A 21712-nucleotide genomic window follows, 5' to 3' on the forward strand; every position below is an offset into this window, starting at 1 on the left:
CTATAATTTTTTTAAATTTTTATTTAAAATATAATAAATAATTTAATTTTTTTATATTTTAAAATAATAATAATATTTTATTTAATTTTTATATTTCATCTAAAACTATCTCATCTCTAAATCTAAATAAATCCTAACTTATATGATTTATACTTCACATACTAGTTTGACCAAAAGCAGGTAAAAGAGTTCAACATATACACGTGTAATAAACAGCAGTTATCATAAATTTAAGAAAAATATTTAGTCATAAATAGATCCTATAAAAATAAATTTATGAACTAATATATCTTGATGTAATATATTAAATTGTAAAATAATTTTTTTTATAACAAAAAAATTGTAAAATAATTTTTATTATTAAATAAATAAAAATTTTATATACAATTATTTTTATATATTTTTTACGCATTCTATTAATATGATCAACTGTATATTAAAAAATTAATGCAACCAATCACATCAATAAAATACACAAAAAATATATAAATATAATTATATACAGAAAAATTCTTAAATAAAACTAACATATCATATAAAATTATATAAATTTATAGATTTAATTTTATAAAATATATTTATTGGCTTGATCTCTTTTGATATCTACGTTCTTGCGTTCCGTAAACAAAACTATCTCCGTCGAACTCGGCACTGTATATATTTTATGCTATAGCCCAGGCCCACCTACAAGCATTATCATGCTCAAGTAGGGCCTGGATAGTGGACAGTCGACATCATGGATCGTGGGTGCATGTTATTGGTACGTATCATGTGTCCACACAATCATGTTTTCCAGAATTTTCAAACCTTTCCTTCAAATGTACAATATATTGTATATTCTCGTGAAAGGGCAGAACCATAGCTATCTAGAGTTCCTCTCCTTATTAGTATTTTTTTTTTCTTTTTTCATGTATTCTCTTAATCTCTTTTAATATTTAAAAAAATAGCAATATTATTAACAAATCATTAAGGAAAAAAAAAAATCTGTCAAGAATCGTCATCGAAACTATTTATGGGAACATATAACATTTTCTATAATTAAATAATTATTATAATATTTGCAAACCTAGAGTTTTTAATGGGTTGGTCCACGTGATGGGTGGGGTGTTGTGGGTGATATCGTGTCAAATCACCAATTTTGATAATCAATGAAGGTTTATCTTAACGAACAACCGTCCAGTGTCTAGACTGATCCATGCATGTCTAAATTCTTTAAACCTTATCCTTTTGGCTGCCCAAAAGTCAAACATCTATCATAACCAAGGTTTGGAAGCACCACCTTATCAAGATAAGATTTCGTAAAAAAATATTAAGGAAAACCTGGGTAGTTTTGAAAATGTTTGGAAATATTATGGCAAATATTATAAAAAGTTATTTGCTTCTTTTATTGGCGTTTGTGGTACACGAAAACGTTAAAAACATTAGCTAGATAACAGGTTAATAGTATTGTTAATTGATTATGTATATATGAATAATATTTTTTATGAATATGAGATAAATTTAGATTTTAATTATTTTATTTGTATTAGTATTTATAAAATAATAAAATAATATAAGATGAATTTTACTTCAGCTATTCACATTAAATCTCTATATTAAATTATTCATTTATTTATTATATAGTAATGAGTAATTAATAATTAATAAATATTTAATTTTTTAATCATTAATTTATTTTATTGTATCATATTTTATTATTCTACTTATTATATATATTAATTAGTAATCATATTCTAATTAAATTATGGGTTAAAAATTATATTTTTTAATTATATGTAATCTATTTTCCAATTCAACCATATTTTATTCTACCAAACATTTTGGAAATATTCAGAGGGGAGAGAGAGAGATGCAGAAAAATAATTAAATGATGATTTACTCATTGTACATTAACTATCAAATTTGATTATAACTTTACATTTATTGTAGCTAAAAACTAAATAATTTGAATTTGGCTAATCCAATGCAAGCTGCTATTATCTCTAATGGTTAAAAAGTTACTTTATTTTTAGATATAGCTATTCCGATAACAATGCTCCAGGATCTTCACATATGTTAAAGAAACCACACAACACGTATCATATATAATTTTTTATTTTTATTTTTTTTTCTTACCAAATATATAGTATATGAATAATAAGTAGAATAATTCAATTAGTTTTGAAAGAATAAAATAAAATAAAAAATGTAATATGTGATGTGTGAAATGATAAATAGCAAAACACATATGTTAAACACGAACAAATGAACATTTAAATACAATACTATTAACAAAGGAGAGTTTTAAACAGTTTGGACCTATACAATCTGTTTATCATAAATATTTAAATTAGGACAGTGTTAGGGTGCACATCAAATATGCATCTTAAATATACACTAGTGTAAATGGGTTTTTTTTTTATGTTATTTTTTAAAATATTTTGTAAGCATTCTTAATCATTAAAAAAATGAAATATAAATATAAATTTATTAATAATTACTTCTTTAACTATAAAAAATAAAAATAAAAAGATATAAATGAGCATACTTAAAAATCATACTATCATTTTCCTTTAAATTATGCACCCCCTTTTTTTTCCAATTTCCATGGATGCAACGTTTTCATCTCCCTTGTTTCTCTTTTATGCCTCTAAATAATTTTTTTTTTTAATAATGGTTTCGTCACTGCTTTCTTTCTTGAATGCTCCTCTTTAGCTGGCCATGAAAGTGGTCTGTGTCTAGGAAAAAATGGGAAATGGAAAATATCTTGGGTGTCATCCAAATGTATCTTCCAAAAATAACCCACGGTGTATTTTTATAATATTTGAAAAAGTTATTATTAGTAAATTTGTGTGTATTTTTAACATTATAAAATTAAAATCAAAATAAAAATATATTAAGAATCTTTTTAGATGATATATGTAGAGAGCATTTCAGCATCACCCTTTTCAATTGTATGCTTTGCTATAATGATATAAAGAAGACCTTAAACGAGAGGGTACATAAACTTGTGTGCAATTAAAATTATTATAATTTTAAAAATTATATTAAGTTTTGAATTTTCAACTTTATTTACCAATATTTCTCCAAACTAACACTTTTTTTAAAAAAATAAAAAATAGTATAATTGAAAATATAAGCCAATTTTTTTTTGTTATTTTAAGACCAAATCCGCTTCGCCAAGACTGATCCACAGCCCACCTGCCCATGACCCATCATCCATCCTCCGGTCCCGCAATCAGTTTTTCCATTCAAGATAAAACGCCGTTCCTCGTCTCTCCCTCTCTCCTTTTCTCCTCTTCCGTAAATAACATCTTCACCGCCTAGAAACTCCTTCCTCCCTCCATTTTTATATCTTATTTTCTCAGAGGTCCCGAATACCAATCTAATCCTCTACTCTGGATAAAAATGGTAGTTTCCGGGCTAAAGAAACGGCAGCGGGTGGCCCCCACCTCCACCTCATCAGTATTCTTTAACGATCCGTCCACCGCAGACGTCATTCTCCGCCTCTTCATTACACCCTCCCAATTCGAACCCTCCGCCACGAGTCCAGATTCCGACGACACCTCTTCCAACCACGAATACGACGACGTTCAGATCCACCTCCACTCACACATCCTCCACCGCTCCCAATACTTCTCCGCCCTCTTATCCGACAGATGGCAGCCAACCCACAACCTTAAGAACAACAGTTCCAATCTCAAACCCTTAAATCTCAACCTTGGGGTCCCTTCCTCCTCTGGGTCCCTCCAGTCCCACCTCACCGTTCTCCAACTCCTCTACAGTTCCGATTTCTCCGGTTCCATCGATAGCGCTTCCACCGCCCTCGATCTCCTCCCCGTCGCCCTCGAGCTCCTCTTCGAGGACTGCGTCAAGTCCTGCGTCCAGTTCCTCGAGGTTGTGCCATGGACCGAGGACGAAGAGAAGCGAGTTTTAAATATAATCCCATTTCTGAAGGAGGAAGAGAGCAGGGAACTCCTTGCTAGGATCTTGCCCGGTCGGAACGATTCGTGCGACGAAATGTTGCAAGGCCTGGTGTTGTCCGCCATTCACAATTATCCGAACATGGCGTTCGTGAAGGCCTTCGTGGCGAAGGTTCTGAGGGATTTCTCGTCGATGGAATCGGCCAGGAGGGTATTGGAAAGTGCGTTCGAGACGAGCTTGAAGGTCGTGAAGGAGTCTCTGGAGGAGTACTCGAGCCCGGACTTCAGAGGGGATCATAACGAGACCGAGGCGATTCAGAGGCTCAATCTGCACACGGCGATGACGAACGGCAGACATTTGCTGTGGTTGGTGGAGAGGATGATCGAACTGAGGGTGGCCGATACAGCGGTCAAGGAGTGGAGCGACCAGGCGGCTTTCACGGCCGATTTGCAGAGGGCGTTTCGGGACGATGCGTGGAGGAATATCGTGCCAGGGTTACCGGCTGTTGTGCTGAGATGCACCTCTAAGCTTGCTAATGCTGTCGCTGCGGGCAACATTTTGGCCACCAGACAGGTATTGCTAATGGAATAACTTTATTGTTGTATTGGTTTTACTTGCTGTTGATTTGCAATTAGCCTAGTTTGAAGTCGTTTAATATAATTTAGTCTACTTAGTTGGTTCTGGATCTTGAGCACTTAGATTTGGGCGAAACACGTACCAGTTGGTAATAGGACCGGAGTCCGGACCTTATTGTTCTTATTGGAATCGCATTGATCATTCACAAGGATTATTTTCTAGAGGGTAGACTGCAGTGGATGCCAGATTAGATGGGTTAATGAGTCATTCCATATGATGAGTGTTCAGTGCTTTATTTTCTGATCGAATTTCTACGATATCTCGACCACCAATTTCATAGGCTTTGTTGATGACGGGAATGCATTTTGCCTGTGAGTTGACTGATTGTGGAACTAGTTCTATTTTCACTGTGGATTTGGTTCCCATCTCTTTTTTCGTGTTTCTGGAGAAAAAATAACAGCAAACAAGAAGCTTACATGTAAATGCTAAAGACTTAATTGGAACGAAGGGAAATGTTTGAGGAGCTAAAACCCTATTTCCTTAAATTTGCAAAAACATGTGAGAAGTTATTTCCCTTTTGCCTCCTGGCCTTCAACTTGATTACTGATCATTTGTGCCCTAATTATCAAAATAGGGGTTTTCTGTAGTCTTGGTGGTCGGTGGACCTCTAACCACTTTTATGGCCATTGGCTGAGGTTTCAGATTTCTGTGTGTCATTCTTTTTAAGACCATGTCATGTGTTCTTACACCAGTTTCTCTACTTAAATGAAAAAGGGCACCTTAACCTTAAATATTTCAAACTCCAAGATGGCAAGTAGATTGATTAACTAAACTAAACTAACGTATTTTGATCTTTTATTTTTCAGGTTAGAAAGAAGCTTGTGAAAGATTGGCTTCCTGTTCTTATCGCGTGCAAGGACAACGTGTCGCCCATGTCGCCTAGTAACAAATCACTGTACCTCGAATTGGAAGAGACATTTCTGAGAATAATCTCCACACTGCCCATGTCAGATGCGCAGGAATTGTTACAGCAGTGCCTCAGCTTTTCGACACGAAATGTTGAAGATTGCCCTCACTTGTTCACAGCATTCAACACCTGGTTCCGCCGGGCGGCTCGACCTCCAGGAACAGGAACAGACGGCCTCTGTTAGAGGTACTGCTGTTTTAAGTTGTGATTGTAGATAGATGTTGTGCCATCGTGCTGCTGTCGCAACTGGGGTTCAGTCTTTTCTGTCAATTACTGTGCATATTAACAGTGTTATAGATAGAACTTTGTGTTGGACAGTGTATATAAAACTGTATCTATCCCGCGTCTGCAATGCAACACAAGCAAGCTTGAATGCTTTTGATATAGTCTGTTGAATCTTTTTGCCCATCTTCTGATTTTACTTCTCGGAACTCGTTGGTGACACAAATCTCGGTTATTGCCAGTTTCTGTTTGGTCTTTTAGGGGACTGTTTCAGGTTTTAGTGCGGATTGGAGTACAATCTCATGCATTGCCATTTTATTCGAACTAAAGTTAAAGAGTAAAGTAATCCAATTGAGCTTTTCCCCGTGTTCTCCGACACAGCTTGACAGTAATATCTCTCGCCAAAGGACGGCTGTTAATTTGAGCCCCTCGAACTCTCCTTGCCTGTCCCGCTTGCCTACGATCAGGGGCGTACTAACCAAGGGGGGATTCAAAACTATGGCATAGTGAGGCCCCCTCCATCTTTTTCCGTATCAATGAAGTCTCAGAGTGTTTATGGTTAAGGATTTAACTTAATATAGAGATTTTGTTGAGAAGAAAACTTTCGAATTATCTGACTTCAAAGACATACTATTTCACAAGGTATTCTCTTACAAGAAATACATATATAATATATATATATATATATATATATATATTTTCTTGAAATAATGCTCAGCGACCTTCAAAAAGTGGTGCAGGGTCTCAAATAAACCTCTTTAAAAGTCAGGTTCGTGCTGAATGTGAGTCTCGCGTTTATCTATCTAACTGATTTATAGTAGTTTACTCTATCGCTCGAGTACTTGTCGACGAAAATGAAACACAGTTCGCAATTATATATTCTGCCACATTTCACACTAAGTAAGAAATTGGAAAACAAAATTCATATATTTCAACCTATAATGCATATACTACATTAATCAATACGGCACCAGAAGCAATTTGGTTTCGACACATTGTCTTGCCATCCAATGACAACGCATACGGCATACAGACAAGCTACTGACATTAATGTCACATCCATACGTATTCACGACACAACATGACCCATGCTTGTTCCGCCAATGAATCCCACCTACGCGTTCTTTCGCCTCCTGTTTAACATCATGCTCGACCAGATTAAGATTCTTTACAATTTCAAAAGAGATAAATGCTAACCTTGTAAACTTTGTAACAATCAATGTTGCCCACAAATAAACAGCGTGGGCCGCTAAATGGAATACAGTGAATTTATGTAAAATGTTGGAATCGGAAAATTATTGGAAATCGTGATCGGTTTAAATCGAACACACTGAAAATACACGCAGGAACATACACATGATATCATCCCTCTCCGAAAAAATTGCCTTCTCTCTACTACCGAGTATCTGTGACAGAAACTGGAATAACTATAACACAGTCATCAAGCAAGGCGGACAAACAAAATTAAGTACAAAGACAAGTTGAGTCGCGAGCCGTCGAAGGCTTCTGTCTTTACTTCCATTACCAAAACTTCACTGCTATCAACGCTTTACAAAACAAAAGCAGCAGAACCATATATATATATATATATATAAGAAAGCCGCTGCAGACAGCACCAAGTTAGAGATGCTGTGAGATTTCCTTCTTGTGTGGTTGTGCATTTGGAACCAACGATCCTTTTATATCAGACAAAAGGCTTGGCCCCAGAAGAAACTAAGGTGGGTCGAAGCATGCATTGCATGAACTTGATTGCGGAACAAGCCAACTTGCTGACAACAGGGACATGCCAGAAGTACCACCAAGTTAACTGACTTGGGACCGTTAATGATTTAAATTGATGGAATTTGGTCAGAAGCCTGCAAAACAGGGAAAGTCTGGATTACGGTAGCCGCCTCCGAAAGTTGCGGGTGGTGCCTTGGTAGGTTCGGGCCAGCAAGCCCACTCCAATTCCAACTCCAAGACAAATGCTAAGGCCAATCCCAACACCCACTCTTACACCAGCATTGAACCATGAAAGCTCTCCATCATCACCTTCAAAATATGCTGTCCCAGAGTACCGGTTGTTGTAATCATCTTCGCTTTCTGGTTTGTCGTAAGGAAATTCTGACACCTGCAAAGTCAATAAAATAAAATAAAAATAACGAAAAACACATGCCACATTATGGAAAGGAAATCTAGAGGCAATCTAGACTATAACTTAATATAAAATATACTCGGTGAATAAATGTCTTTAGTTTCCCAAGAAAAAAATAACAACCATATGAGACAAGTATTACCAGTATGCTAACGGAAATCATGAAAACCACATGAATGGAAATCAATCAAATCCTAGGTGCAATAACAATATCAATTACCATCGCGCTTCGGCTATTGCACCAACTAGGTACTAAAGAGCCCCTGCAGTTGAATTCAGCTAATAAAGATAAGCAGAGAAATAGCATACAAGGTTATCACTTTGAAGATAAAGTTCTTATAGGGCTAAAATATTTTGTACCTACTCAAGAACCAGAGAGTAATTTCGTTTTATGAGGTGCTCCAAAGAAGTGCATGTGTGTTTAAGAGAAACATATATCCAAACCCATCTATTTGTAGACCAACTGATATACAAATGAAATTTACAATTGCAGCAACACAGGCAATTCAGCACAGAGAAGGTCGCCAAGATGCTGGATCAGAGGATGGTGGAAAACATTAGTGGGACTTATGTTCCATATAGGTATATGTTGTAACTATGAACAATGTCGTATGAACTAAAAGAAAAGTTCATCAGAGGAAGTTCGTAAGACTCCATAAAACTTCTTTTTTCTTTTTGATATGTTCGTAAGACTCTATAAAACTTCTTTTGGGGGGGTTACCATCATCAGAATCCTCACCACAGTAGGTTCTCTCTCTCTCTCTCTCTCTCTCTCTCTCTCTCTCTCAATGGGTAACAGTAGGCTCTCTCTCTATTAGATTTTAATGAAGTATGGCTAAGCTTTAGCAGGTGCTGGTAGAAATAAAGCAACACAAGGGATACTGTAAATCTCCACCACACACAAAATCTAACCCACGATTGAATTCAAGATGATATATAATAATAAAGAAAGAATTATCCACTCCTTCCAAGTAAATGGTTATGTCAGGTACACCTCTAGGCCTTAAGAGTAGGCAATTTGCATGATTGTTTTGCCAGCATAAATTACATTGAAAAACCCATGAAAGATTGCCGAAACAGGATGAAAAGTTATTCTAGTAATGTAGCTTGTAAGTCAATGAAACATGCCCACACATACTGTAGATTATGCAAGAAGAAATTCAACCAGTGAGTGAACATTTAGGCAACAAACGTGGCATCAAGCATGGGCAGGGCTAATGCAACAGAACAACCAAAACTCAAAAAAAGCAAGTCCCATCAAAACCTACAACTTACAAATTTAGATTGGCAAAGGGGTACCTGCAAAGCAAGCCTGGAAGGATCATCTTTCTGTCCTTCAGCTGCCTCATACTCGGGTATTGCATCCAACCTGCCCTTCCTCACATGCTTTTTTCGATGACCCAGTTGCAGAGTTTTTGTTAAGATAATTGGAGTGCCCAAACAGGACCCTGCAATGTAGACCTCAATTATAGGTGAAGCCAATTCTGGCCCCAACACTTGCTTTCCCTTAAAGAAACCAGTACCCACAGTCACGTCAGATTCACAATTCATGCTCCATTCCTGGCCCTGATTATTTGATTCGCTGAAAAAACCATTACTAGTACGCAATTCCAAAACCCCAGATAACAAGAGAAGATCTTGATCAAAGACCTCAAATTTCACACTTCCTGTCATCCTGATACTATCAGTGCTCACAAAAGTAGCTTCTTCAGACTTTTTATCCAATCGATCCCTTCTAAGAAGGGTTGACACCCCATCAGAATATATGCTTGTTCTAACACCATTGACTTCAAGAAGTGTATGACGGTTGAGTGGAACATGGTTTAGTGTGAGGTACTCAGGAGTGGAATCATCAATCTCACATTTGCTAACTCGAACATAAAAAACTCTCAAATCAAACCAAGGTAGAGAAACCTTTACGCAGGGTTTACAAGAAGAGTTCCTCGTGACCATGTGGCCATTGTCAGTCAGCCCATTCCCATTAGACGTCTCATAAGAATTCTCCATGGCCCTGAAGAGTTTAATCCTCTGAGAAATGTGTCCACTTCTATTGAGTAGATGATTTACGAAAATTCATACAAATCAAACTCGTGCGAGGAAAGACAATCCAACGCATAATTTGGACTCTGGAAAACCAAGAAACCGCAGAAAGCAGAAACCCAATTAGTATGTAAGATATAGCGGATTGGGGGTGTGGATTTTTAAGAGAACAGATATGAAAAGAAAAGCCTACGTGAAGGGAAAAAAAAAAAGAATAAAATAACTCACACTTTATAACAGAAACACAATTCAGAAAGGCAGCACACCTATCAGAAGCAGAAGAAGACGACAAACAGAAACTATTACTTTCCGTCGGAATTCCGAAGACACTAACAATAATTCATTTAACAGGACAGAGGCCAACAGAGGAACCAGAAGCATAAAGGAAAGATAAAGAAGGGATAAGAAGATGGAAGAATACAAGAGAAAAATCCAAAGAACAGGAAGCATGAAACCTAACAAATAGTGGGAGCAAAAACTGAACAAAATCAAAATGGGGCCTCTTTCCAAACAGGTTCACAGCCGATTTGAGGTGAAGTAAAAATCACATCAAACTCGACTAAAGAAAATCCAGAAATGCAAACGAAAAAGCAAAAAACATGTTACATTAGCAAAATCATAGGTTCCACCTACGGATAAACATACCATCAACACGGAGCAACCAAATACTACGGAATGAAATTAATTGTCGCTGAAATTGTCAATTCAATTGAAGATCAAACAAAACAAATTGTGCCTCCAAACATATGATCAGACATCCAAAAAAAAAAACCAGCCGACTCCAACAAAATTGCCGTCGATTAACGACAAATAGCCCACGTCATATAAACAGACAACGCATCCCTCTCCTCTCTCTCTCTCTCTCTCTCTCTCTCTCTCTAAAATTACCATATAAACGTACAAAACCACGGCAGTTTATCTAATTCCCGAGAAAACTTACCGGATATATCTTACATCATCTCTTTGCAACCTCAATATTCCCCAGTAACCGAATTTGAGCCTCAAAACAAAGCTGTTGATCCCCTGCAGAAAATCGTGGCCACGCAAAGTTTTACAATCACCAAACAAAGACAAATCCAAATCTTCGAATTGACAAGCAAAATTGGGTTTTGCTAGAATTAATTGAAAGTCAATTCAAGCGGAGAGAGAGAGAAAGAGAGAACTCAGAACAACGCGCAAGTCCTCAAAAAGAAAAGAGAGATTGTTTTTTTTTTAATCCCAATTTTTTATTGTCATTTTGTCGTATTTAAAAGGTTTCAATGGTTAATTACTATATGGTAGTAGGGTCCTCTGTATCTGAATTAGATCTTATCCACAATGGGAGAGCGTCTGGTTCACGAATCACAGAGACAGAGCTGATGTTTGAAAAGGATGAGTAAGCTGTTTATATAATATAGGATTTTTATTCGATAACCTTTTTTTAGGATTTACGAACCAACGATATTCTTCATATGCGAATCAAAATCTACTTTTGGATTTATGTACTTTAATAATTACTTCATAGTTGATAAGAATGGATTAAATGTACCTTTTTTAACTGGTGTCGGCACATATTTTTCAAATTTGATAAATTCACGTTTAATTATTTGTTTATTAGCTAATAAACTCAATTGGGTTTTTTTTTTCTTTTTTCTTGCACTATCATAAATGGGGAAATATACAATATGAAAAAAAAAAATTCTAATCTTCCTAATTCTAATCCCCCATGAAGAAATTATTGTGAGTTTTACGATGATATGAAATATCCTTTAGAATATTTTAGCTATAAAATTTTTTTATTAAAATAAATTTATAAATTGATATATCTTGATATGATATGTTAAATTATAAAACTATTTTTTATTATAAAATAGATATAATATATCGCATAAAGTTATATTAGTTTATAAGTTTTTTTTATAAAATTTATTTGTGACTATGACATTTTTCTCATAATATATGAGCCATTCGATATTTTACTTTTAAATAAAACTTTATAGGACACTCTAGCATGTTATTTAGGTTTGACTGTTGGGTGTGCCCTCTAATTTAAATTATAATTTTTTTATTATCTTTTTTTCTATATTTTTTAAATATTTTTAAATATTAAAAAAATACCAATACACTTATAGTCACTTTCTTAACTATTAAATAAAAAAAATTAAAAAAAAAATCAAATACATGAACAGTCAATATGAAGAAACAAATTTATGCGGTATACTTTTATTTTTCCAACTTTGTAATGTTCTTTTATTGTTCAGTATATTTGAGTGATTTCACAAGATAGATACGTTCATGCTCAAATAGCTTTGATCAAGTCTACGACATTTGAGTTATTTTTTCTTCTTTTTTAGAAAAAATAGTATTTATTATCTTTTTAACAATCATAATTTCATTATTCTCTGATAAAATATCAAAGGATTGGTAGATAGTAAAAAATAATAAATGATTAAAAAAATTATAGGTAAGTAAAAAAATAACAAGTAATTGATGTCACATTTAGAAATCATGAAACAGTTATAAGATAATGAATGCAATTTATTTTTTCTTAAAATGCCTTTTCAATTAGCTATTTGCACCGTCGACTCGTGCTCTTTTTTATGATCAATTGCCCTTGCAATTTCCAGTTCTTTACCTACGATCTCCGACCATTCATACAGGAAAACGTGAAAGTAGATCATTTGCCTCTGCATTTCACGTGAAACACACATGGACTTGACGGACACAAGACTAGAAAGACCCCATTGGATAGAAACTGCATGAACTCCAACCTGCTCTACGTAACTTCGTTTTCACGCTATCCAGACCTTTACCAAACCACAATGACCATAAGTAGGGGTGTACTCGATCTAGTTCGATCCAATTTTAAATATAATTTAAGACCGAACTATCATATACCGATTTTATATTTTTAAAAATTGATTACGCACCGATTACTTTCTTAAATCGATATATTCAATTTTATCCGTTCTGATCCAGTCCGGTCTGGTTTTAATATAAGTATATTAGTATTACTAATATATTTATTAAAAAAAATATATTAAAAATTTATTAGACAATAAAATATATTTTATATATATTTTATATTTAAAACATATGATTAAATAAATATTTATGTTTAAGATTAAAATATTATGTTATAAATTATAATATATTATCTTATACATAATTATATATATTATATATAATATTAAAAATTAATAAAATATAGATATAATACCGGTTCGGTGTTGAAAAATATAAAACTGATTCCAAACCGGATTTGACTTGTTTTTAAAATAAAAGAATCGATTCCAAACTGAATTGGTCGAAAATCGAACCGACCCAACCGGTCCGGATTGATTTTCGATTTGTCGATTTATTCTTACACTCCTAACCAGTAGTAGAAAAAAATCGATGCCATTTTTTAATAAGATGTTACTATTAATATTAAATAATATTTATAGTCATGAAATATATTAATATTATTTAATTTATTTAAAAATAAATAAATTTATACGAGATTAATATGAAAAAAATTAATTTAATACTAAATTTTAATTTTTTTTAAAATGATTGAGTGGTGCTTCCGATCTACAACGTATATACGTTACTCTTATCTTAAATTACATTCGGTGGACTGTCAAATCACATGCTCCATCCACCCTAACTATAGGAAATATCTATCTTTTTGGTCTCTTTGCACCTAACAAAGCAACTTATTTTGACCAATCTTAAGAATTTAAAGACTCGTTTATCCAAAAAGTGAATCTGCCTGATCTAATCGTCTAATTTCCCCTCTGCAGAGTCTGCACCGGAAAGCCCCAACCGTTTCAGAACGAATAAAAAAAGGGCACAAACATGAAAAAGCAAGCCTAACATAAGACAAAAAGAGTATTACATTTTAGAACATAAAAAGATAGGCTCTCTAGCCAAGGGTTTCTATGCCTGAAATGCAATCGCCATCGCTTGTTTTCTATAGAGTCTGTTCATTGAGATACACAGTATACACTTCTATAGGACCCAGTGGAAACCCTTAAGTGGAGAAAGGAGACAGGCAATGATTCAATGCTCGGCAAGCATCCGGTAGTTAGAAAACCCATGCAGGTCCCTTTTATAGTGAACACAAAAATGTAATAGGTCGGAAGCTAGTACACTTAGGAGAAAACAATTCAATGGGAGTGGTAAAACACATGTAATTCCTAAAAACGTAATGTCATCTCCATAACATTCAGAACTTAATGGCGGTTTTAAATGCTCATATCCTACACAGAGCAAAGCGTCTTAAAAGATAAATGCCAGAAGCCTCGGAGTGACCCAACTGAAAAACAATTCGTCAAAGAGCTTTAAAAAGATTTTTGGGTACAAGGTCTACGCTCAGTGTCAGGCATTACCATAAGCGACATAAAGGCACAGCAGTACTATAAAGACTCAAGTTAAGGAGAACTGGGTAAGGGGAACCAATAGAAAAGTTTCATCACACGCTTAATGTATACGTTAACACCAATATATTAAAAATATCTAATTGGTTTTTTTATTTTTATTTTACAGAAGAAAAAAATAGAAAAAATAAAATGTCAACATATGGTACATGATTTTCTTGGCTATATGATGCTTACACCACCGCAAAAACCATAAATGGAAAGGAAAATCAAAGTAGACCCAACATACATAGCATAAAAACCACCTAAATGCAGGCCAGTTAGGTTTGAAAGACTGAAGCCTTTAGTCTGTCACCGAGGAACTGCAAGTTCTAGGAAATGCCAACGGAAAAAACACATACGAAGAGAATCAGTGGATGGGTGATATCATTTATATGCATATAGTGAAAACTTTGTTGAATACACATGAAGTAAAAAACATTTTCAAAAAGAAAGGTGCATCATAGAAGAAAAAAAAATTAATCAGTCAAAATCTGAGAGGGAAATCACAAGAAGACTGAATCATATCCTAGATTGAGGGCTAAAAATAACTTGCACCCTATTTAGACATGATTTGAGTTAAAGTTCGAATTTATCAATTTTTAATGATATTTGTCGTCTGGCTTAACAAGAGTCATTTATCTAATTTTGTGAAATTTTAAGCACCCAAATTCCCAGAGAAATGCGTCATTATACAAATTTTACCCACACTATTATTCCAATATCCCCACCATCATTTGTCACACCAAGACCCCCACCGGTCATTATGTAATAAAGACAATCTAGATCAGGCTAGAGAGCATATCGATCACAGAAACTGTTTTACAATTTACTTCATTTCCAAGAAGCAAGCACTGAAAAGAATCATCTTGATGTCTGGTGGCTCTCTACCAATGGTAGCATGTTCGTGGGCATCTAGCTTGTGATTAGATTAGCACAAAACAACAAACTTTAGGGGTTTCCTTAACAAGGATTTGCTATCAAATCTCATAAAATTCTAGTGCTCTATCTTTTTCTCATCCCTATCTTAATTATTCTTGGATGAAGACACTAGTTACCATTGCGGTTCAGGATGCACATACAATCCTAAATTATGTACTAAACACACGAGCTGGTCTCAAACGTGCCAGTCACTCACTATTTCCACCATATGTAAATTCTAATTTTTTTAAAAAATGCTCACTTGCAACTAATATCAGAAACCAAGTAATTGTGACTGCATCAAAAGCCTTTCGAAAAAACACTCAAGGAAGAATCTTTAATAGAGAGATTATGTTGCCAGTCCCCCACTCACTATTTGCACCATCTGCAAATTCTAATTTTTTTTTTAAAATGCTCACTTGCAACTAATATCAGAAACCAAGTAATTGTGACTGCATCAAAAGGCTTTCAAAAAAACACTCAAGGAAGAATCTTTAATAGAAAGATCATGTTGCCCGCCCCCCCCCCCCCCCCCCATCCTCTCTCTCTTTCTCTCTAAGTAATCAGAGCTTTTATTAAAAAAAATACAAAAGGCATAACCTAGGCATACTGAATGTACAGAAGAGAACACCAAATTAGAAATAGAAAAAGAGATGAGAAAATCATGGAAGTTCAGCCCATTAAAATCTATTGAAGCTATCCAAAGAAACCAAGTATTCAAAAAGTTTTAGGCCTTGTTTTGCAACAAAGATGATGTTTTCATCTCATCTCAAAACTTACAATTTTCTTCCCAAACATTACTCAAACACAAGAGACTTCTCAATTTCAAATTTTCAACTTTTTCATCTAATCATTATTCAAACACAAAACCCTATACAAATTTCCCAAACTTCCAAACAAAACACAAAAAATAATACAACTTTTTCATTTCAAACCAAAAATAATATTGAAAATTATATCCAAACAATTTTTTAATTATATATATATATATATATATATTTTTGATCGACACCAGGTGTCCAGGAACAGCGTCCCGACTAATCTTAGGGGTGCACAGGTCTTCGACAAGGAGTTTCCCGCAAGTGTACCTTTGATAATTTAAGAAAAAAATCCCTCAGTCCGATAATATTTTTATTCAACTTTTTGTCTCCCCTTCCCCAAAATCCAATAAAACATCTTAACTTAAACCATTTTACTGCTATTCACAAATCATTTCACAACTATTTACAAAATTCTCACAAATCCTCTCTCATCTCATTACCCAAGCATGCCCTTAAGCTCCTCCATAGCCCGCTTGAGATTCTCAAAATTTCTATCAGTCATTTCTCTCCAAGCATACCACACTAAACAATTTTTCTAGTCCCCTTCAACATACTGCATTGAAAATTGAATTAAAAAAATATTGATATTTCTTAAAAAAATCAAGCAGGCTGTGCAGAAATACAATACTTGAGTTTTTTTCCCATTTACAAAATGACATGCAAAGATATCCTAGCAATTGTTGTCCCACATGGATAAAGCAGGTCCTTGCTCCATTGTGTCACAGGTCCTATTCCATGAAGTAGACAGACAAGTCACTATATGTATCTTCTACGAAGAAAGAGGAAACAGTCACTGCTGGCTAATGGAATTCATTTTATGAATGACCATTCAAAGAGGATCAATTAACCAAATCTTAGGACCAGGTGTACAAAAATCAAGTGAATGTGTGAAAAACATATATATTTTGTTTAATTAAGTTTAAAACCAACAGTAACTCTTGTTTTGGTGCTTGAGAATTTAGAAGTATTTTTATTAGCATCTCTTCTTCCTTTCCAAAAGTCTACTCCCCAACAAGACTGAGACATAATCACTTTTTTTATTGGCACCGGGTGTCCAGAACAGCGTCCCGACTAATCACAGGGTGCACAAGCCCTCGGCAAGGAGTTTTCCGCAAATGCACCTCAGGTAATTCAAGGGAAAAATCCCTCAATCCAATGGCCGCTAGAGATTGTTTGTACCCAAGGGGATTTGAACCTTAGACCTAGGGGGAGCATACCCCTAAGCTAAGGTCTTTACCACTTGAGCCAACCCCTAGGGATTAAGACTGAGACATAATCATAAATGGGCAAAAGTAAAATGTTGACATTAGTGCTTTCTAAGTCTCCAAGATTGGTTGGACTGGCACAACACCAACACATTCAGGTTTAAATTTAGCAAATTAATGACTAGTCCTCTGAAACACACCACATTAACAGTGAAAGGAAAGTTTATTATAACTAAGAGTCTCATATCCATTTGAACCAGTGCCAACCACTAGAATATCCAAATAATCCATTCTCTTGAAATTTATAAAAGAAGAAGAAGGACTACAGCACTTCATAAGTTGGTTAAACAAGCTTGCAACTGTTGCACAATACAAATTGAAAAAAAAAAACATTCAAAGGTTTTCTTCCCTTCCACGAAGTGGATTAAATATAAATCCTAGCATTTATTGTCCCACAATATCCAGCAAGCCCTTCACAATGGCATTGCAAACCCTATATCAAGAAGTAGGAGAACAGGTCAGAATACAAATAATTACAAGAATCAAGTGGCAGACATCCTCGCTGGCTACATGGCTTATACGGTTATTTGGTCCAAGCAACCCTTAATGTGAACATTAATGAGTGATTACACCTGTGACTGTGAAGATAAGATTCTACATAAAGAGATCAAACGAAAAATAGCTTTTAAGTATTTTCCATGACTATCCTACATTCAGATCGAGAACCACATCATCTAGTTCGGTGAGTAGATTACTATGCTAACAAACTATTCAAATTCAAATACAAGCCCACTTTGAATTTGATGATTAAAAGTCATAAACAACCCTTGTTCTCATTGTATTTGATAGAGTAAAGTGCTGAATTCATACCATCCTTAAACATTCTGGAGAAACATGATACGAATGAAGATAAAACAAAGTACCTTGAGAGAGACAGCTCCAGCAGGAGGAATCGACGGCAAGTATGGATTTGAGCCGAGCAGAAGCAATGGCGCTATGAAGTGGCATCATTGACTCAACGCCCCCCAACACCGAAACAATCCTTAAAAATAAGAAGTTAATATTACGCAGACACGAAGCACAAATATGACATAAGCATGGGCCTGAAAGAGAAGTTTAAACCTTGAAGCGCGAGGGACGGCTCTAGTCGATGAAGAAACCGCGGGCGAGGGTATTGCTTTCGGGCTTATGGATTTTTGCGTTAGGGTTTTGGAACGAGCAACAAGGGACCTGGAACCAGGCGCTAGAGCTGATCTGCAGAACGTAGCCATTTCTACTTCAGAGGTTTAGGTGAACGGATTCGGAGGTCCAGAGGAAGGCCGCTTAAACCCTACCTGCTCATATGCAATTAAAATAGGGAGAAACGACGCCGTTAAAGAACTTAACAAAACAACGGCATTATCTTTTTTTTTATATATATATATATATATACTAGGAAACACAACGTCCAACGTCCCTAGTGGAAATTATAAATTTGGGTGTTAATAAAAAAAATAATAAAAATAAAGAATTATATAACCTTTGACATTATGTTGATAAAATAAATATTAATAAAAAGAAATCTAAGAATTTTTGTTGGACTAAAAAATCATAAGTGTTAAATGCTGTGGAGATATGCAATAGAAGTTTAAAATATTCTAGTTAGTAGAGAATTCATCAAAATTAAGTTATTAACCTCTCTCTCTCTATTTTTTTTTTTTAACAAAAGCGGTGGCCCTCTGTTTTAGACCAGACAACTTTGATCCATAAGATTTTTACAGGTCTTTTGTAGCTGTCAGGCGCCGCATAACTATGACACTACATTGCTCTTCTGTAATTGTCAGGCTGATACTACATTGCTCTTCTGTAGCTGTCAGGCGCCGCAGCTATGATACTATATCGCTCTTGTCTCTTGTAGAGAAATGCTTCACGAGAGATGATTCGTCATAATTTTCTCTATAAAAAAATTATTCAGTTCATCTTCTTTCGCATCTCATCTTCTTCACTTTTCTGAAATCAATCTGCATTCTTACTCTGCAATCTCTTTCTGCTTTCTCATTTTACAATGGCTCAGCAATCTTCTCATTACCAATATATGAGGTATTCTGCACCTTATTCACCAGTTGTTTCTGCTTCTTCCATAGGTGTTATAATGCAATCCAATAATGATCTGACTAATAAGTCAGATAATGAAATTATCTACGAGCTTGTGAGTCTCGGTACCCGATACTCATCAACCATTGTTGCATATTCTCAGCGACTACAATCCAGGACTGGTGGGGTTGACAAACTCCACGAAAATATTTCTATCCTTCAGCGGCTTCTTCTGGAGTCCAACATGAAGATAAAAGTACTAAAACGAGATAATAGAGATTTAAAATCTTTGCTTAAATTTTCTTTTCGAGTGGCTACTCCTTTATATAGGAAAGACATGCAGATTTTTAAAAAGTAAGAGCGTTTACAGATTGAGGTAAAAAGCCTCAAATTTTTGTAATTTTGCTTCGATATAATAAAATAATATTTAACAAATATTTATATTTGTGTTTTTATCTTCTGGTAGATGTTTTATGTGCTCCATTTTATTTCTTTCAGAGATTTTCATATATATGACATGATCCAATGACTCATATAAATATGGATTTAATCATACATATCCAAACTCTCGGTAATTTTCAAGTTAATAAAAACTTCAAGGAGTTTTACTGGTCTAGGACTAACTTACTTCTTTATAATCGCAACAATCAGTCCTCTTCTTAGGTGGTAAGCAATATCTCTTCCTTAACTTGCTATTTCTTACTTACTTCAATTTCGATGGATTTTATAGTGGGCTTTCCAAAGACCTCAGCTGGAAATAATACTATCTGGGTAATAGTTGATTGTCTGACGAGAAGTGGTCACTTCATACCCATCAAGAATACAGATTTTCTAGAAAGATTGACGAGAATTTATATAGCAGAAATTTTCAGATTGGATGGAGTGCCTGAGACGATCGTGTCAGATAGAGACTCTCGTTTTAAGAGTCATATCCACAATTTTTGAATCCAGGTGAACATGCGAACCAATGAACAATCTCCTAAAAAAGATTTAAATAAGGCAAAAGACAACGCAACAAATCACCATTTGAAAAGTTAAAATAAATCTCAAAATAGGAAGGAAAGAAATGTGACATATCAGAAAGAAATCTCAAAATAAATCTTAAATATTTGTAAAAACAAAGTTAGACCATTGGAAAAGTAAAATACAGGTTAGAAAATAACCACACAAAGTACATTGTGAGTAAACAATTCTAAACTTCTAAATATCCAGAACAATATAATATCAAAACCAGACGTAACTACCATATTGAAATTAATAACCCAACAATAAAATCCAACAATTTCATGGGTTATTACATGTCCAATTCTACAAATTCCTTTACATACAAGTTAGTATCCTATTTATGTATATAATTATAACAGAGTTCAAAAGTAAACAAGCAAACTTAAAGTTTATATACAAGATAGTATCTCATTTAAGTATATAATTATACATATATGAACTATACATACATGTCACTATTCTATTTAAAGGTATAATAATAAAAGTGATAAGTTTAACAAAAAGATATTTAGAGTAAATATAGCGTAGCTTAATTTATAGATTTGACAGAGAGAACATTAAGCTTGTTCTGTTGTAATTGTCCATATTGATTCATCTCTGCGCGCAAGTGTATAATCCATTCTTTTTCTAAAATTGCACTTGCAATGTTTGCTAAATATGGTAGGTGTTCCTGTAATAATGAAAAAATATAGAACATAATGTAATATGTTTTTTTGAATAAATTTATAAAGAGATTTATTACCTCGTTTGTGTGCTTTAATAGATGAACTGCTGTAAAATTCAGAATTTCTTCTACCACCAATCCAAAGGCAACAACTGCTATGCATCTTGTGTCATCTTCTATTTCCAAATATGCTCGAGAACTATAATTAATGAGAATATCATTATTGCATAATTTTTATAATTATTATTTTATATTTATTATGTAAAAAATGATAATTTAAAGTATTGAAATAAATTTTTTACCGTATCTGTCCAATGCTCATATTTTTACAATTGTAACACGAGAACTTTTCATTATAATCATATCCAGTCACTTTATTGTAGTTGACACAAGACATATAGTAGAATGACTGATGCAAGTCGAGTAATAAAAATTTTGCTTTAACTATGAATGTTGATTTCTGCATTAAAAATAAAAAAATAAATTTCTAATATGAATGTAGCAATAAAGTGAATTTAAATAGAAAGAAATAATTTAGTTTTAAAAAAGAAAGTTATACCGTCATTGCCTCTGTAGAATCTAAAATTTCAGCAATTTCAAAAATTTTTGTTATTGTCTGCATGGCATTGCTTGAACTCGATCCTGTTGATGTATTGAAACCCTTGACAATGATTTCTTCTAGTAATGCATCATTTTGGGTTGCCCTAAAAAATTATATTAATAATTAAAGCAATGTATGTAGTAAAAAAAAGTTACATTAATAATTAAAACGATGGTTGTAATAAAAAAAACAATAATATAT

General features: G+C 34.2%; 3 protein-coding genes across 10 annotated transcripts; 1 reads left to right on the forward strand and 2 right to left on the reverse strand.

Moving 5' to 3' along the window:
• Positions 1 to 3170: 3170 nt before the first annotated feature.
• Positions 3171 to 5832, forward strand: LOC122309825 (BTB/POZ domain-containing protein At1g63850-like). Its single transcript, XM_043123504.1, has 2 exons — positions 3171 to 4476; positions 5346 to 5832. Exons 1-2 carry the CDS (start codon positions 3388 to 3390, stop codon positions 5628 to 5630), a joined length of 1374 nt encoding a protein of 457 aa, XP_042979438.1. The 5' UTR covers positions 3171 to 3387; the 3' UTR covers positions 5631 to 5832.
• Positions 5833 to 6963: 1131 nt separating this feature from the next.
• Positions 6964 to 11131, reverse strand: LOC122309826 (uncharacterized protein At1g01500-like). 7 transcript variants are annotated; one of them, XM_043123508.1, is made up of 4 exons: positions 11114 to 11131; positions 10783 to 10865; positions 9078 to 9928; positions 6964 to 7778 (listed from the first exon to the last, which is right to left on the reverse strand). In XM_043123508.1, the coding sequence occupies exons 3-4, from the start codon at positions 9807 to 9809 to the stop codon at positions 7548 to 7550; spliced, it is 963 nt and encodes a 320-aa protein (XP_042979442.1). In that variant the 5' UTR covers positions 9810 to 9928; positions 10783 to 10865; positions 11114 to 11131; the 3' UTR covers positions 6964 to 7547. The 7 variants fall into 7 exon arrangements, with proteins under 7 accessions (XP_042979442.1, XP_042979440.1, XP_042979441.1 ...); XM_043123506.1 differs by lacking the exon at positions 11114 to 11131 and adding an exon at positions 10071 to 10108 and having other exon boundaries at positions 10783 to 11070; XM_043123507.1 differs by lacking the exon at positions 11114 to 11131 and adding an exon at positions 11006 to 11024.
• Positions 11132 to 14293: 3162 nt separating this feature from the next.
• LOC122309827 (protein NONRESPONDING TO OXYLIPINS 2, mitochondrial) lies at positions 14294 to 18519 on the reverse strand. Of its 2 annotated transcripts, none has more exons than XM_043123513.1 (3): positions 18291 to 18519; positions 18092 to 18210; positions 14294 to 14553 (listed from the first exon to the last, which is right to left on the reverse strand). In XM_043123513.1, exons 1-3 carry the CDS (start codon positions 18437 to 18439, stop codon positions 14534 to 14536), a joined length of 288 nt encoding a protein of 95 aa, XP_042979447.1. In that variant the 5' UTR covers positions 18440 to 18519; the 3' UTR covers positions 14294 to 14533. The 2 variants fall into 2 exon arrangements, with proteins under 2 accessions (XP_042979447.1, XP_042979446.1); XM_043123512.1 differs by lacking the exon at positions 14294 to 14553 and adding an exon at positions 17373 to 17661 and having other exon boundaries at positions 18291 to 18515.
• Between the last annotated feature and the right edge of the window lie 3193 nt (positions 18520 to 21712).

Source organism: Carya illinoinensis, chromosome 5 (assembly GCF_018687715.1).
Source record: "Carya illinoinensis cultivar Pawnee chromosome 5, C.illinoinensisPawnee_v1, whole genome shotgun sequence".
Classification (NCBI taxonomy): domain Eukaryota; kingdom Viridiplantae; phylum Streptophyta; class Magnoliopsida; order Fagales; family Juglandaceae; genus Carya; species Carya illinoinensis.

What these genes read in the sequence shown, in the direction of transcription:
- LOC122309827 (XM_043123513.1), bottom strand. Translation starts at nt 18,439, where the DNA reads ATGGCTACGTTCTGCAGATCAGCTCTAGCGCCTGGTTCCAGGTCCCTT. An exon ending in GCCGTCCCTCGCGCTTCAAG is followed by an intron (nt 18,211 to 18,290) that starts GTTTAAACTTCT and finishes CTTATTTTTAAG; the next exon opens with GATTGTTTCGGTGTTGGGGG. An exon ending in CTGGAGCTGTCTCTCTCAAG is followed by an intron (nt 14,554 to 18,091) that starts GTACTTTGTTTT and finishes GGCATTTCCTAG; the next exon opens with AACTTGCAGTTCCTCGGTGA.
- LOC122309826 (XM_043123508.1), bottom strand. Translation starts at nt 9,809, where the DNA reads ATGGAGAATTCTTATGAGACGTCTAATGGGAATGGGCTGACTGACAAT. An exon ending in CCCTTTGCCAATCTAAATTT is followed by an intron (nt 7,779 to 9,077) that starts GTAAGTTGTAGG and finishes TTGACTTTGCAG; the next exon opens with GTGTCAGAATTTCCTTACGA.
- LOC122309825 (XM_043123504.1), top strand. Translation starts at nt 3,388, where the DNA reads ATGGTAGTTTCCGGGCTAAAGAAACGGCAGCGGGTGGCCCCCACCTCC. An exon ending in ACATTTTGGCCACCAGACAG is followed by an intron (nt 4,477 to 5,345) that starts GTATTGCTAATG and finishes TTTATTTTTCAG; the next exon opens with GTTAGAAAGAAGCTTGTGAA.